This window comes from Coccinella septempunctata, chromosome 6, assembly GCF_907165205.1.
Source record: "Coccinella septempunctata chromosome 6, icCocSept1.1, whole genome shotgun sequence".
In the NCBI taxonomy this organism is placed as follows: Eukaryota; Metazoa; Arthropoda; class Insecta; order Coleoptera; family Coccinellidae; genus Coccinella; species Coccinella septempunctata.
Window position 1 is genome coordinate 25,799,447 of NC_058194.1, and position 15,382 is coordinate 25,814,828.

Sequence of the window (15,382 nt, forward strand, 5' to 3'; positions counted from 1 at the left end):
GTTCGTGTTTGCCTCTATGATCACTTTTACATGTATTTTGTACAGCATGTTTCATTGCATATCGCATAACCGTTTGCGAAATATCTAGCGTCTTTAATAAAAACTGCTGGCACACTTCAAGTGTTTTATCGTCCCAATTGGTAAAGTACTTATAGGAATTATGTCGTCTGCTATACTCCGCTTCTGTTTTTCTTCGCAATATGTCTACCTTTTTGACACACGACAATAACCAATTTCTTTGCTTTTCATAATTACCAAGGCCCCAATAAAAATCGTGGATGTCATGGCGTGTAATCTCAGTTATTTTAGCAGAGCATTTATGCTGACATTTTTTTTACAGGGATTCTCTTTTACTGATCTACCTTTGCCAAAATTGTACTCGCATTTTTTAGTTTCTTTTTTGTTGGGTTTTTTTCTTTTCCTCATTCCTGATTTTCCAACTAAAGATACCTATAGCTTCATTCGGATGGCTTGTATCTGAATCCGAATCAGAAGACGGATTAAAATCTGGATCACTATGAAATGAATTTTCGGAATTGAATTTGTTTCCCTTGCCTTTTCCAATTAATATTTTGGTTTTATTTTGCTTTTGCAATGCATCACCTTTTTTAGTAAGTTCCAGTGTGTCATCATTCTCCGAAGAAGTCGAATCATAATCTACGAGTTTTGAAAAGACATTACAGTTGTTTGTTTCATGGTATAACTCTATGCGTTTATTGTTAACATAATTAACTAACGGCTGAAAATATTCTTCTAAATCGCTTTCTTGTTCAAATTGAACACCCACTGTCCCATTTGTGCTATCAGTACTACTTATTGGTACGTGTATTTCTTTTTGCATGGTATTGTTAAGATCATTTTCATGAGGACTCAAATTGTTAGAAGGCAATAAAGCTGATTGATCTATTTCGATTACGTCTTCATTTACTAAAGTAGTTTCAATAGTATATTCGTTATTATAGTTCGAGTTATGTAGATCAAAAATATTGTCACTTGAAATAATGGATATCGGCATAGACCCGATTTCTTCCTCAGAATAAACATTATTATTCGATTCATCATTTTGCCTAAGAGCCGCGAAAATTCTTTTTGTTCTTGAACTAACCATAGACATAATCTGAAAGTAAACAAATAATTATGTTTACAATGTTTAATAGCTTCTATAAAAATCAGAATAGAAACATGCAAGCCATTTTTCTCTATCTTTAACCGTCTTGTTAGAAAAATTCAGACTGAGAATTTTACATTTTTTAACTGTTATTTTTTCACAAACGATGTACTGGTCTCAAGTTAAATCGATTTAGATGACATTTCATAAATTTTACACGTTTCACAATTTAGAAAAACAAATGAAATCACTTAAATATTGTTTTAACAGGGTATTACTAAATAAGTGTCCGACATTTTACAGGGTGATGTTTCGTTTCGGGCATCGAAGTTTTATTTTTGGTTAAAAAAATTAGTTCCTAGATCATCTTTACGTGAAAACTGTCTTCTTATTCGAAGTCGCTAGGAGCAACCGTTTTCGAAATGTTTAGATTTTGGAAAAAAGTCCTGCTTTTTGCCATTCAATGTCACATGCATCGATTATTCCAAATTCAAATACCTCGAAAACGGTTGCTTATAGCGACTTCTGATATAGACCTTTTTCACGTAACAGTGATTGAAAAACTCAGACATGTTGGTGGTGCCCCTACAAGTAAGAGCTAAATTAAGATTAAATTCAGATTTCTAATGTCAAAATACCCAAAAAATTACCAATTTTTATCCAGATATCGACATTAAGTATTTAAAAAATTATGCAGAAAAAACCAAATTAAAAATAAAACTTTGACACCCTGTATATTGGAAACGAAGCATTTTAGCTTAAAAATACCCTGTAAAATACCGGACAGCTATTCAGAAACACCCTGTATACAGGATTCATTCCTGTAAATTTCTCACAGGCTTTGAGGTTATGACACAATAATTTGAAATAAAATAAACGAAATTAAATATGAAATCAAGTTTTATACATAATGCTAGTTAACGTTGTGATATTTTTGAATTCTAAGTACAAAAAAAAACGCTTTCCGTTATTTTACTTACCTAAAATCAATAATTTTAGTCGATGGTAGCACGAATCTGTTACTGTCGTAAGCCAAACACTGACTGTGAAAAACGGACGTAAGTCGCAGAAACCGCCCGGGACTTACGTTATTATGGCGGTAAAAAACGATAGCTTACATTACTATGGTGAAATTAGTGTTGAACTTTCGTTTCCATGACGGGTATGATTAAAAGCATTCTGGACATACGTTTTTAAAATAGCTAAAAATTAGGGTTTAGAGTAATTCTAGGCTTACTACACTTTGGCAGTACCTTCTTAACAATAAAAGCTTTACGTTAATGAAGAAACATGATTTTCACCAAGAATGTCACTTACGTTACTTTGGCAAAAATGCATCGATATTTACGTAATTCAAATAAAACAGCTGCAGTGGATTTATAACACAAGTGGAATGAAATGAAAAATAGTGGGAAGAAATTATTTTCCTAGTATTGCAACGAACGAATAAAATGGAGAAGAAAACGAAATTAAATTGTCGCTGTTGACGCCAACTTAAATGTTTCAAATGCACTATTTTGAGTGAAAAACAATAATAAAAGTTGCATTAACCATCGTTTCTTCTCATTCCCTTATTATTTAATGTCTTATTTTATTTTATTAGGTATCAACCTCCACAGAGGTTGAATATTCAAATCTTTTTGAATTAATTTCGAATAATTTTATTCCATTGGGTATATTATAAACCATCTTTCGAATAATTTATTTTTCATCGAATAATATATTTGTGAGACAAAAATCTTTTTTCGTTTTTCGAGATTAATGTTTTTTTTTAACAAATCAAATGGCTTACCACTGTTTATTATAGCCCTCGTTTTCCATATTATACCTAAGAGAAGAATCACCACAATCCTATTCATTTTCAATTGTCTATCACTCAGCACATTCCCGGGAATCCGAAAAAGTTTCCGAACTTTCCAAAACGCATTCTTTCGCAAAAAAAAACCGGCGGGAATGCCCACTCAATTACATCTCGCCATTCGACATTGAATCGTTAAATACCCATATTCGCACTGGAGTGAAACAATTCGAATTGAGTTTTCCCAGAACTTTGCGATCGGCGGAAAATATCGCATTCATAAAGTTTGAAACTGGGATGTGTGGGAACGGTGCTGCGCCCTGCGCGGAGTCCGAAGAACTACTGAATTGAATGCGAAGGGGATGGTTCAAAACGACCCTGTCCCTTCGAAATGCCATCGACATTGTGTTAAACGGGTATCGCGAAATTTGAATCCGCCACCGCGAAAATGAGCACGGAGTGATACAATCGGGAATCGCCGAATCGCCAACTAGCGTTCTCGTTCGCAGATTTGGAAGAGAGAGGCTTTACCCAAGTTTATTTTTTCTGGACTCGTAGATGTTCAGTTTATATTCAGCTCTGTTATATCTTCCTGAAGGAAGGAGCTGGAAAGACAAGATAAGATTATTTTCATTGCATCAGAGAGTTTTATGTACCATTTCACGTGTTTCGTCATAACACTAGCATCTTCAGGGGACTGGAGGTGAAAATTTATTGACTTAAAACTTTTCGGGCTTGTTTCCACGAATATTTTTCTGAAATGTCTGTAGTTTTTGGATTATGAGAAGAAAATGGTCTCAAACGATTGGATTGTATTCCTTGGTGAAGAATTCTAAGTTAAATTCAATTGTGTCAATAAATAACTTGATATTTCGAGATGTTGAAGTCGTTAACGGCAGAATCTGATCGATGGTTTTAGATTTACTCGTTTCATGCAAAAATTATAGCTATTATAACTCTATAATCTTTAGTTTCATGGTGATCAAAAAATTGCAGGTCCAACCGAATTCAAACTTAGTAGATAATTGTAAAGAACCGTTTCAAAGACTTCGGGGGAGTCCGGGAGACTTGCTCAGGTAGGAGACTTGAACCACCTCAAATAACTCAATTCAAATTTCGCGCTATCGGTATCGTAAATAGCTTGCACATACTCGTAACAAGGCACAACTAGTGGCGGTTCCATTTTGGCCGCCATCAAAACAGTTCTGGAGTGAGAGGGTTGAACGTGATTTTGTTGTTAGGAAGTAAGAAATTGATTAATTCTTGTTTGTTACACGGTCTGAAAAGTTTAATAGGTGCGTGGTGTTATTTAGTTTTATTGCTTTCATTGATTAATATTGTTTCACGAACGATGCCCTTTTTTAATAATAGTAAAAGTTTCAAGAAAATATCTGTTGGATAGACTAAAAGGGGGTGCGGGAGATTTGACCAATGCTATGGTTGGGAGACATAATCAGTGGTCCAAGTTTCCAGCACTGAGCTTATATAATAGTTTGCCTCAAAAAGAGAAAATTGAATAATATAAATAAATATAAGAAAACATACAAACGTTCAAAAAAGTAAAAAACATCTCGGAAATAAGTGAGAGTGACTGAAATATACAGTGTGTTCCTAAATTGAACGTACAAACGAAAAGGGGAGATTCCTTAAGTGAGTTTAAGAAAAAAAAGTCCCATAAACATGGGGTCGCAAACGTTTCGTTTTCGAGATACAGAGTGTTGAAGTTTGAATCGTTCAAAATTTTTTTTCTCGAAATCGTTGGTAGATACGACAAAACTACAAGAGACCGAAAAGTTTAGTTTAAGAACAAAGCTTCTTTTTACATTTTTTCAAATTAACAGTTGCTCACCAAAAAAAAGTTCTGCAGAAGAACAGGTGGCATTGTTCGAGAAAAAATATCACCCTGTAGATCTTCTATCGAAATTGCCATATCACGTGGTGAGAACTCTAAAATGTAATATCTATGCCAAATTTCAGTTGAATATCTTGTGAAATGTAGATACTATGAGAAAAAAAACTTGAAAAAAATTCAAACTTCAACACTCTGTATCTCGAAAACGAAACGTTTGCGACCCCATGTTTATGGGACTTTTTTTTCCTGAACTCACTTAAGGAATCTCCCCTTTTCGTTTGTACGTTAAATTTAGGAACACCCTGTATATGTATTTCCTACGTTGATACATCTGATGATGAAAACCTTGACACAGACATTCGTTGGTCATTGGAAATTGTTTCCTTTCAATGTTTTTCCTGATAAATAAACCTATGGTCAAGTCTCTCTCGCCCCCTGTTCAACTCTTCTATGGGTTAGGGAGACATGAGCCAATTTTCGGTTCCTAAAAGTATTGATGTACTTAAAATGTTCATCTCACCATCACTCTACTATTATCTATCGTTATCTATTTGAATAACAGAATAACCACTGGTATAAGGGTCCTCTAGCGTTCCTCGAACAACTGAAGAACAGAAGAATCATCACTTGGAAGACTGGACCTGGTCGAAAGACCCTCCCAGTCAAAAGCAAGATTTGGCTATTATTAATTTGAGTACTGAAGGCATTTCTAACGACGAGGGTGATCCTCCACCAAGATCAGCAGAAGATCAAAAACCTTCTGCAGATCTTGGTGCGTCAAAAACGCAGAGTTGATATTACTCCCAGTGAAATTGAAGGACAAGTTATGTACCTATAATTATTTATTTTTTTCTTCATTCATCATCAAGTCTTCGAATAAGTTTTGATGAAAGCTTTATTATTCACTTTTTTCCTCGTTTTCTGCTCTGTTTCTTTGTTTAAGATATTATTTCGAAATGGAAAGATGATAAAGAAATTTTTATATCAATGGAAAGAAACCCTTCAGTATTAAAAGCTTATTCTGTAAAAATTCTGCATCTCAAAAATTATTTTACGTAGACTATCAAATTTTGCACGAATCTTCAAAAATAAATAGGTACTATTTCGCAACTCGATCGAATCTGTATTCTCGGAAATATTGAGAAAATATTAAATGACATAGGAAAGAGAATCAGCAACCTACCTAGGGATGTTATGATTAAAAAGTCAGCAGTCAGCATTGAGAAGAACTTCAACACGATGCTTTGTACAAGGGAGGAATGAGAAAAGGAATACACTAGGAATCATATGACGAGAATGGGCTTTTCAGAAACTGACGAGTGTAGATTCTGTGGGGAACAGGAGGAAACTTCTTTTCACCTGGTTACAAAATGCCTCGCCATTGCAAGCCTGGGCAAATAATGCCTGAGAAAATATTAAATGACATAGGAAAGAGAATCAGCAACCTACCTAGGGATGTTATGATTAAAAAGTCAGCAGTCAGCATTGAGATGAACTTCAACACGATGCTTTGTAAAAGGGAGGAATGAGAAAAGGAATACACTAGGAATCATATGACGAGAATGGGCTTTTCAGAAACTGACGAGTGTAGATTCTTTGGGGACTTTGGGGAGCAGAAGGAAACTTCTTTTCACCTGGTTAAAAAACGCCTCGCCATTACAAGCCTGGGCAAATGATGTCTTTGGACAATGAAGTTACAGGAGAAATGAGGAGTTAGCTTTCTTGAATCCCTGTCAGATACTGGAGTTCATTGGAACTCTGGAGCTGTAGAGCTAGCTGTAGTAAATTTACTGATATTCCACGTCTTCTGACGTATGATATTCCAACCAAAGCCCATACAGTTTTCTGTGCCTAAATGACTCATATAATCTGCAATCCCTTCAACCCAAAATATAATTACATATAGATACAGGCCTCAATAATTCTAGTATCCCTGTGTCCAAGTAAATAAACCGCATCCAAAGCGATGATATCTACATAACAATCCGAGGAACTTGAGGTAGAAATGGCGAAGTTTTAGAGGTGTATCTAATTGCGTTCGCTCGGTTAATTAGCTACAACTGTGCTGCACGGCTTTCACGCAATCCAGCAAACTGAAGGAATAGGCATTGGCCCAAAGGGTAAGGCCGAACCGAGAACGGCTCTGTCCTGCCTAATACCGCCGACATTGTATTATACCACCAACATTTGAATTCCCTATCGCTGTGAGCATAAGCCCCAATTAACATCCAAGAAATGAATTCCCCATTTCTCGGCCCAGAAGCATGAATTCGAAATTTCTGCTTGAATAAACCGATTTTGTTACACGATGCGTCTGCGGCTTGCTTCCTGAAGAATTTCGCAGTTATAATATGAACAGTTGAGGGAGGGATATTTTTATCACCTGAACCTCCGATCAAGAATCGTATTAGTTCATTATTACACAGGGTCAGCCAGAAATAATGAAATGACAGAAGAAATTATTATTGATACTTGATACATTTATTCGGAGAGAAGTATCCTGATTCATATCCTTGCTGATCTTTGCTCGATAAGATACGATGCCACTATCCTTAATTATTTTTACTGAAACTTCTTTTTAGAGAAAAAATTATTAACAAATACACTGCGGAAAAAAATTAACGCACATTCTGAAAATCTCAATTTTAATGAAAGTTAACTCTACATTGACTTCATAACTTATTTTTTATGTTCTCTCGGGAAGGTTTTGAACGAAACAAGACACATTAAATGGAAGAAAAATTTTTATGTTCTCTCGGGAAGGTTTTGAACGAAACAAGACACATTAAATGGAAGAAAAATTCAGGATTCCACCGAATCTTATGTGAAAGAAGAGAAATGAACAATGTGATTTAATACTTGGTATTTCCACCCCTTGCGTTAATTACAGCTCGGCAACGACGGTTCATACTCAAAATGAGTGATCTTAAAATGTTCTGATCTAATCCTTCCCAGATTTCTCCGAGTTGGATTACTAAGTCATTAAGAGTAGCTGGATGATTTTCTGAACTTCTCAGCCTTCTATTGAAGTTGTCCCAAACCTGCTCAATCGGATTGAGATCTGGACTTCTTGCTGGCTATTCCATTCGAGAGACTTCAAGGTACTCCTGAACGATGCGCGCACGATGGGGTCTGGCATTATCGTCCATAAAAATAAAATTTTCACCAATGTATGGGGCAAATGGCACTACATGCTCTTCAAGAATGTTCCTTTTATACTTATCAGCATTCATAGCTCCATTATCAACGACCACTAGGTCTGTGCGAGCAGTCAAAGATATTCCACCCCATACCATAATCGATCCTCCCCCGAAACCAGTAGTATTCAGGAAATTGCACTGAGCATATCTTTCATGTGGACGTCTGTATACAAGGAAACGTCGATCACATTGGTAGAGGCAGAATCTAGACTCATCTGTGAAGAGAACTCTTTCCCAATCGGCCTCTTCCCAATGGATATGTTCTCTCGCAAAATCCAAACGCGCCCTTGGATGGGCTGGGGTAAGAGCTGGGCCTCTTGCCGCGACACGAGGCCTTAAATCATATTCTCTGAGGCGATTTCTTATTGTCTGAGTGCTAATTTGCACCTCATGAGTTTGCTCAAGCTGAATTTGAAGGAGGCGAGCGGTTGCAAACCGTTGTCTCAACGAAGAAACTCTCAAGTAACGTTCTTGAATGGCAGTTGATACCCGTGGTCTACCCTGTCCTGGTCTTTGGACATTCATACCTGTCTCCCTGAATCGCTGCAACATTCTGGACACACTTGTATGGGAAACTCCAAACCTTTCTGCAATTCTTGTGTATGTCCACCCTTCTTCTCGCAAAACTACCGCTTGGGCACATTCCTCTTGGGTCAAATTGCGTGTTTCGCGTTGCATAGCGATCGAGTGTAGAAAGTCAAACGAAAGAAAAACTATTGATCACTAGAATTGATCGAGAACAACTGATTTTAGAATGGAGCAAATACATTAAAAATCTGATAATATCATCTTTTTTTATTCCTGCTGGGAAAAAACATCTGTATTGAAGAAAACCGTTGAAAGTGGATAACATATGCATGCATAATTCTGATAAAAATAATTATCATTGAGAACACCTTCAGTTGTAGAATAAATTTGAGATTTCCATAATGTGCGTTAATTTTTTTGCGCAGTGTACCTTATAGCTATCCGAATTTTTGTTTTGGGTTGAATGGGATTTCTTCATTGTCGAATAAAAAAACTATTGATGACAACAAAAAACCTGTCACTGAATTTATTCCATGTTAGAGACTAGCACTGTATATTCAATAAACGCAACAATTAAAATAATCTGGTGCAATTACAATTTATAACTATTGAAATGTGTGTAATCTATAAGAGCCAAGAGGACAACATCACAAAATCAACATTCACATAATTTCCGATCTCTTGAAACGGAAGGATTTGCGTTTTAAATTCTGACTTCCGGACTCCTGTTGGCTGGCTTCTTCAACTGCAACAACATTCGTGGGCTTTCTACATTTGTACCAATAGTATTCAAAGGCCAAAGTGATCAGAGCTAGTACGATGCCAGCGTATATAACGATAAAAACTCCCCCTATGTTCTGGATGCTGATTCCATCAGATTGGTTATCTTGTTGTTCGCATACCACCTTCTTGGGATTTCTGTTCCACCATTTCTCCTTCAAACCTTCGAGTTCTCTTCTGTTCAACAGAAGAAGAATTCTGAAAGGAGAAGAAGTTAAGGAATCATTACATATCATAAGAATTATGACAAAGTATGACTTTTGATTCAGATCTATTGCAGGGCTAAAAAATTAGAGAAAGCACTACCTACAAGTTTTCACCAATTATTATATGAATATATCTAGAGACCATTGCTCAAAATTTGAAAGTTATAGAGCTTTGGGCAGCACAATAGTGCTCTTGTTCGTAGAGAGCAAAATAGCAAAAAAGTTGTCGAACATTAAGCAAAGACATTGGACAATTCATGTTTACTAAATAATGTTTGTCATGATTTCATATGTATGAATATTTTCTGAATTTGAAGAATATGCTACAAGGATTCAACCCTGATGGCATCATGGAAACTACAGGAAATCTTATTCTCGTAATAAAATATTGATTTTTCATCCAGGTGCTTCTAGATTCCTTCCAATATTTCCATGGTGCAACCCTAGGTAGCGCTTGTACCCACACTGGTTTTTACGAATCTATTATAGGACAAATCCTTTTTCTAATATGTGGCCATATAGATTGATTTGGATAACGATTAGACAATTTCATTCCGAATGTGTGGACAAAATGTCACTAAATATAAAATGGGTTGAAGATGAATATTTATGTTTCTTTGAATTCTCGTTTTTGCTTCAATATTATTTGTTGGAGTGTCTCTTCTGTTTTTATTGCTCCGTTCCTTTTCCTTTGAGCAAAATTGGATTCTTATTTCTATGGAATTCTAAGTTGAACATTGAGCTTTTCATTATTCAATTGTTGGAATTTGAATAGAATGTGTATCAAATATTCGAATTTGCCTCATGTTTTCAAAGTTGAGTCTTCTTTTAACAGTTTGGATTCTATGGAATCGTATTGAACTTGAGGGGCTGAGAACTCCACCATTTTGATTCTTTCTTGGCCGATTTTTGGAAATTATTTATTTCGATGAGTTTTCTGTAAAAAAAGACTCATCATCTTCGAAAGCACTATGTCTCAAAATTGGTTTGTAAGATCTATAGATACTAACGCTGTGTTCATCTGATCTTTCAATGGAGATTTCTCCTGTACCGCAAGAGCGTATGGCTTCCGAGAAAACTCCTCACCGACAGGCTTCAAGTCACAAGTCGTCATCTCCAGATATTTAATGTCGGTGGCGTCACCCAAATAGGCGAAACCCTCAGTCGACGAAGGGGATTTTTTCACCCTCGCCACAGCTTCTTCTAGGCTCTTGGGAAAGCCAGCTTGTTTCATCGCTATCCACATCTTCGAGTACTTTTGACTGACTGGATAATCCCAAACCGCCAACTTTGCTCTTTCGATGTTGCTCATGCTACTGTTCAGACTCATATCTTTCCAAATCCTAAAAAATCATGTGGATACAATCTACATATCAGCCTGAGTTGTAGAAATAAATTAACATTTCCAGATGGATATTGATATCGAATTTTTTGGCTTAATGAATGTTTCATAATGGATAAAGAGCTCTTATAAGGTACTAATACATACTCATAGAACCTCTTCTCTATATTCTTCATTCTCATGAAGTAGGTGGCAGTAGAAGAGCCATTCATTGGTGCATACTCTATCTTGTACTGTTTAGAGAGATCTTCGAGTGATTCTACAGGAGTTTCAAGCCGAGATACTGTCAAGAAAGCAGCAAGATTAGCTGTATACGAAGATATGATAATAAATCCAAAAAGCCACCAAGTAGCTGCCACTAAACGACCAGACGCATTTTTTGGAGCTTCACCACCTCCTTGTGGAGTCAAAGAGGTCATACAGAACCATAAGCATTCCTTCAGCGTGAAATCTCTATTGTCGTTGTCACCTTCGTATTTTTGTGGGTTATTTCTGAAGCTCAGTGGACTCATTTTATCGAAGATCCATATCAAGAAACTGTAAATATAAAAATAAATTTTTGGGAAAATTGTCGGATTGCTTTTCACCTGGTGAAGAAATAAGCTGCTATGATGCAGTACCATACTTCGTCCTCTAAGACCGTCAAAAACTTGAACAGAGAAGTTTGAGCGTATGGTATCTTCATCATTATGGTTATACCGACCAAATCGTAATATGGTACTGTGAAATCTATGACACTCTCTCGTTCCTCCATGACAGAAATTGGGCCCAAACCTATGTCGGCTTTTTTGTCCATAAGGTCCTTGATAAGGCCATTCCAATGACCATTTTCATCCATATGACCGAATTCGTTATTGGTCGCTAGGATAACTTCGTATTCGAATTTGAGGATTTCCCCTATTTTATCCATCAGATCTATGCAGTAACCGTTATAGCCTTTAGGGTGATTTTCATCCCGAAAAATAAACGGAGTTTGCTGCAAAAAGGCGTAAGTTTTCGATGAAATCAAAGCTGAACAAAAAACCCAATTCGAAAGTTAAATAAAATCTCAAAAAACTAAATAAATAAATAAGCAGTCATAATATCATTCGAAAGTTGATTTCCTCACCTCAGCTACAACCACTCTGTACGTGAGAACAGAGTGAAAGGAGTCGAATTGTTCTTTATTCACAACCCTTATTTTGGAAGCAAAACCACTCAGCCAGTAACCGATGGGAATCACGCTAGAAACTACACCTCGACTGAAATTGACTAAATTGAGGGACATTTCGAAATTCATGTAGCTCAATCCATTTGAATTCACTTCCATTGTACCAAAAGCAGGAGTCTCTATGGTTTCGTGAAATTGCTGCAATTAGAGAAAGATTCATTGCTATTGCTGGAGAATGCATACCTACAGATTGTTCCATTGAAACGTAAAAATAATTCTGCAGAATTCACTCGAACATTTTACAGATTACAGATACCTTCTTAAACACTGTGAATAACTCAAGACCTGTATGTGTCCTCTGATTATTCTTGTCGTATTCCTCACATGTTATGTGTTTGGAACCATTAGTTTTGTACCAGCTCCCATCTATCATCAAATTCCTGAAAAATAATTTCTTATTGAATGTATGCACCAATTGCTTTTTTCCTCTAGAATGGAATAAAAGTTGGTATTTTTCTATCGGTTATCTTGCTCACCTCAGGGTAAAAAGAGCCTGAATCGTGAGATCGAAATAAAAACTTGCTGCAATTTCAGGCTCGGCCTCCAATGCGTAAGTTTTCTTGAGTAAATCGAAACGTTTCTTAAACTGTTCATTAACTTCAGGTCTGGCGAGAAATATGGTACCATTTTTCACCTCGCATTTGAGGGGATCGCCCAAATCTTGAGTTAAAACGTAGAAAGCGTATTTCTTGTTGAAAAAATTATTTCTCCATGCGGAATCCAAAACCAGCTTCACTGTTTTCGAGTTTCCCAATATGAAGAAATTAGCCAGATCGAATTTTCTCATTCGCAACAACTGTTCGTCGATTTTTTCAGGATTGATCTCGGAAATAAGATGTCTGGTGGCTATATTTCGAAGTAGGGATTTGTGTTTGTGTCCTGTAGCTGAAAAACCCCTTCAAGAAATCAGTGGGGCAGTCAAACATTTTTTCTTCCCACTAAATATTCATAAAAAAATCAGACATTGATTTTAATTAGCAACAATGTATTGAAAACAAGTAACACCTACTTTTCCTTATGTTAATGAGCATATGTACTGTACCGAATGAATTTTCTACTGAAGACAAACAGTAATTTGGATGTTTATATGATCTGGATCATCTTTTTGGAAAAACACTAAAACAGTGATATCTTTGGTGAGCAGATTCATTTCAAAAATTCATACGCTTGTATATCAAAAAGGAGGATCTAGAAATGGGTATTCGTACTCTTTTCAGTGTCCCTCAGTGGACAATACTTGAGAAGTTATACTCACCGAAAGTCTTATCGTGCATAATAGCAGCACTTGTAATATTCTGACGAAAGACTATTTTTCTTATCATCTCTGGAATCAGATCAGCTGGGGGACATACTTGGATCAAATATTTCTCCTCCTGAACATTTAGATTCTTCCATTCTTCAAGATCGTCTTTCTGACCAAAAGATGCGCTTATGGTTGGTAGTGCCAAGGCTCTCGTAAACATCTTCACAGTCTCAGAAGCCATGTCAGTCATCGTAGTATCGAGTACTAGATGTGGTGGTCTCATTTTCAACATCTCATCATAGTTCTTGCATACTGAGATGATTAAATTGAAAAACTAATTTAATGAGTTAATACTATTTTTATTTCATTTTAATACAGCTAGGATTCACGAGAATTGATAGTGATTGTCAAGCAAGAAGAACGAAAGGAATTACTTACAAGACTTCAGAGTTTCCTCCGAGTTTGTTCTGTTAGCTGACACTCTTACTACTTCCAATTTTATGTTATAATCTGGTTTCTGTTCAATATATCCAAAGGCTGAGTTCACAGCTGACTCTGCTACCTCATTTCCAATTTCGTTCACGTATACTTATTTGCGAAAAAAAATATTTACTGTCATATTCATAGGTTGAGACAAATATTAGCTACCCAAATAATAATTTGATAGAAACTAACAAAAAAATTGTTTACAAGAAAAGTCATATATGTTGACTGAGTATATTACTAAATGTTTTTGATCAGAACAATATTAAGCTCTTCATTTTATCCAAAAATAGTGCCGCCAGAAAATAAATAAGTTATTTGAAAGATTTCAAAACAATTCCCAAAAATAAAGGAGAGGCAGAAAAACAGGTTTCATTCGTTGAATTTCGAATTTCATTTTATCATTTTGTTTAGGAACGTTGTTGCACAAAGAGTGAAATGAAAAGACCATATACTGACTTACAAACATTGATAACTTGAAGACGTGCCCAACAAACACGAATTAGAGCCAATATAATCGAGACAATAAGAATCTTCATGTTTTCCTGTACTCTCATGCAATCGAGGTGTTATGAGGAATCAATATAAATGAACGCTCCAGTTGAACGGAACTATCTTTTCTGGAATAGCTATAATAGAACGCAATCGTAATGGACCGTCTGAGAATCTTTTTCCTAACTCTCCATAATCGAAATCTTAATTCTCCACTGATGTGTACCAAACTTTCAATGGAAAAATGTTATAATTGCAAAAATAACATCCAAATGGAATTTTCACCATCATTTTCATGAAATAAAACACGAAAAGTATTTTCACCCAGATTTTATTCACAAGAAATCATGGAAAAATACAATAAGGAATTCTCAAAAATATAAGGAGAGCTTTAAAATAATGTAACATTCCTCAAAACAAAATACATATTACACAAAGATTAATACGAGAAGATATTGTTTATTAGAAACAATCTTAGACAGTTGAAAAGTTATTCAGGAATATATTTCAAAGTTTTCCTTCAATTATTACTGAATTCTTGAGTCTAAATTAAAATATCCTCAATTTGAATTTGAAAAACAATTTGCATCCAAGTGAATTTGAAACACTCTCATATTCGAGGCAAATAAGAAGTGTTTCATTATGAGATGAAAATTCAAATCTCATAAATCAATAATAAAATCACTGGAAAGTTTTATATCGAGTGTTATTATGGCAATCCATATTTCAAAGATACATAATCAACTCTTTTAAAAATTTTATTTTTATGTTTTATTCGTCAATTTTCAATCACAGCTAAGAGCTAGATTCTTCTACCAAGTTTGATGATTCATCGAATCCAAGTTTACGAGAAAAAAATAAATCTACGTTTTCTCAATGTTTACAGAGCCTCGATGTCAGAGCAAATGGGGTACGTTTTTGCCGAATCTGAATTCTATTACTTCAGAATTAAAAGTTTATATCTGAAATCTTTTTTCTAGTTTTGCATAAATTTACAGCTGTTTCCTGCAATAGTCAGCAGGAATAAACCAAGCCCCTAAGTCGGTCCTGTACCTGTAAAAGCAGCTGGGAATTTATACATGCATGTCTTTAATGAGTTCGAATAGAACTCGCATTGACAAATTACATCGAACACTTTGC

General features: G+C 35.6%; 2 protein-coding genes across 2 annotated transcripts in view; both read right to left on the reverse strand.

Annotated features, from left to right (window-relative positions):
• The window catches only part of LOC123315671 (MAM domain-containing glycosylphosphatidylinositol anchor protein 2-like), a 99,199-nt gene extending 95,877 nt beyond the window's left edge, over positions 1-3,322 (reverse strand). The window contains exon 1 of the mRNA XM_044901492.1: positions 2,901-3,322. Within this exon, the coding sequence (XP_044757427.1) occupies positions 2,901-2,967 (67 nt within the window). The 5' untranslated portion in view covers positions 2,968-3,322. The remainder of the gene's footprint in view (positions 1-2,900) is intronic.
• Positions 3,323-9,083: 5,761 nt separating this feature from the next.
• LOC123315154 (ionotropic receptor 25a-like) lies at positions 9,084-14,334 on the reverse strand. The gene is made up of 10 exons (XM_044900740.1): positions 14,214-14,334; positions 13,706-13,855; positions 13,280-13,579; positions 12,501-12,909; positions 12,281-12,404; positions 11,923-12,162; positions 11,402-11,790; positions 10,962-11,351; positions 10,483-10,815; positions 9,084-9,464 (listed from the first exon to the last, which is right to left on the reverse strand). The coding sequence occupies exons 1-10, from the start codon at positions 14,305-14,307 to the stop codon at positions 9,149-9,151; spliced, it is 2,745 nt and encodes a 914-aa protein (XP_044756675.1). The 5' UTR covers positions 14,308-14,334; the 3' UTR covers positions 9,084-9,148.
• Between the last annotated feature and the right edge of the window lie 1,048 nt (positions 14,335-15,382).

Coding starts and splice junctions, on each gene's coding strand:
- LOC123315154 (XM_044900740.1), bottom strand. CDS start 14,307: ATGAGAGTACAGGAAAACATGAAGATTCTTATTGTCTCGATTATATTG. Junction 12,405..12,500: donor CAGGCTCTTTTTACCCTGAG/GTGAGCAAGATA, acceptor ATTATTTTTCAG/GAATTTGATGATAGATGGGA. Junction 10,816..10,961: donor ATAGAGAAGAGGTTCTATGA/GTATGTATTAGT, acceptor ATGATTTTTTAG/GATTTGGAAAGATATGAGTC.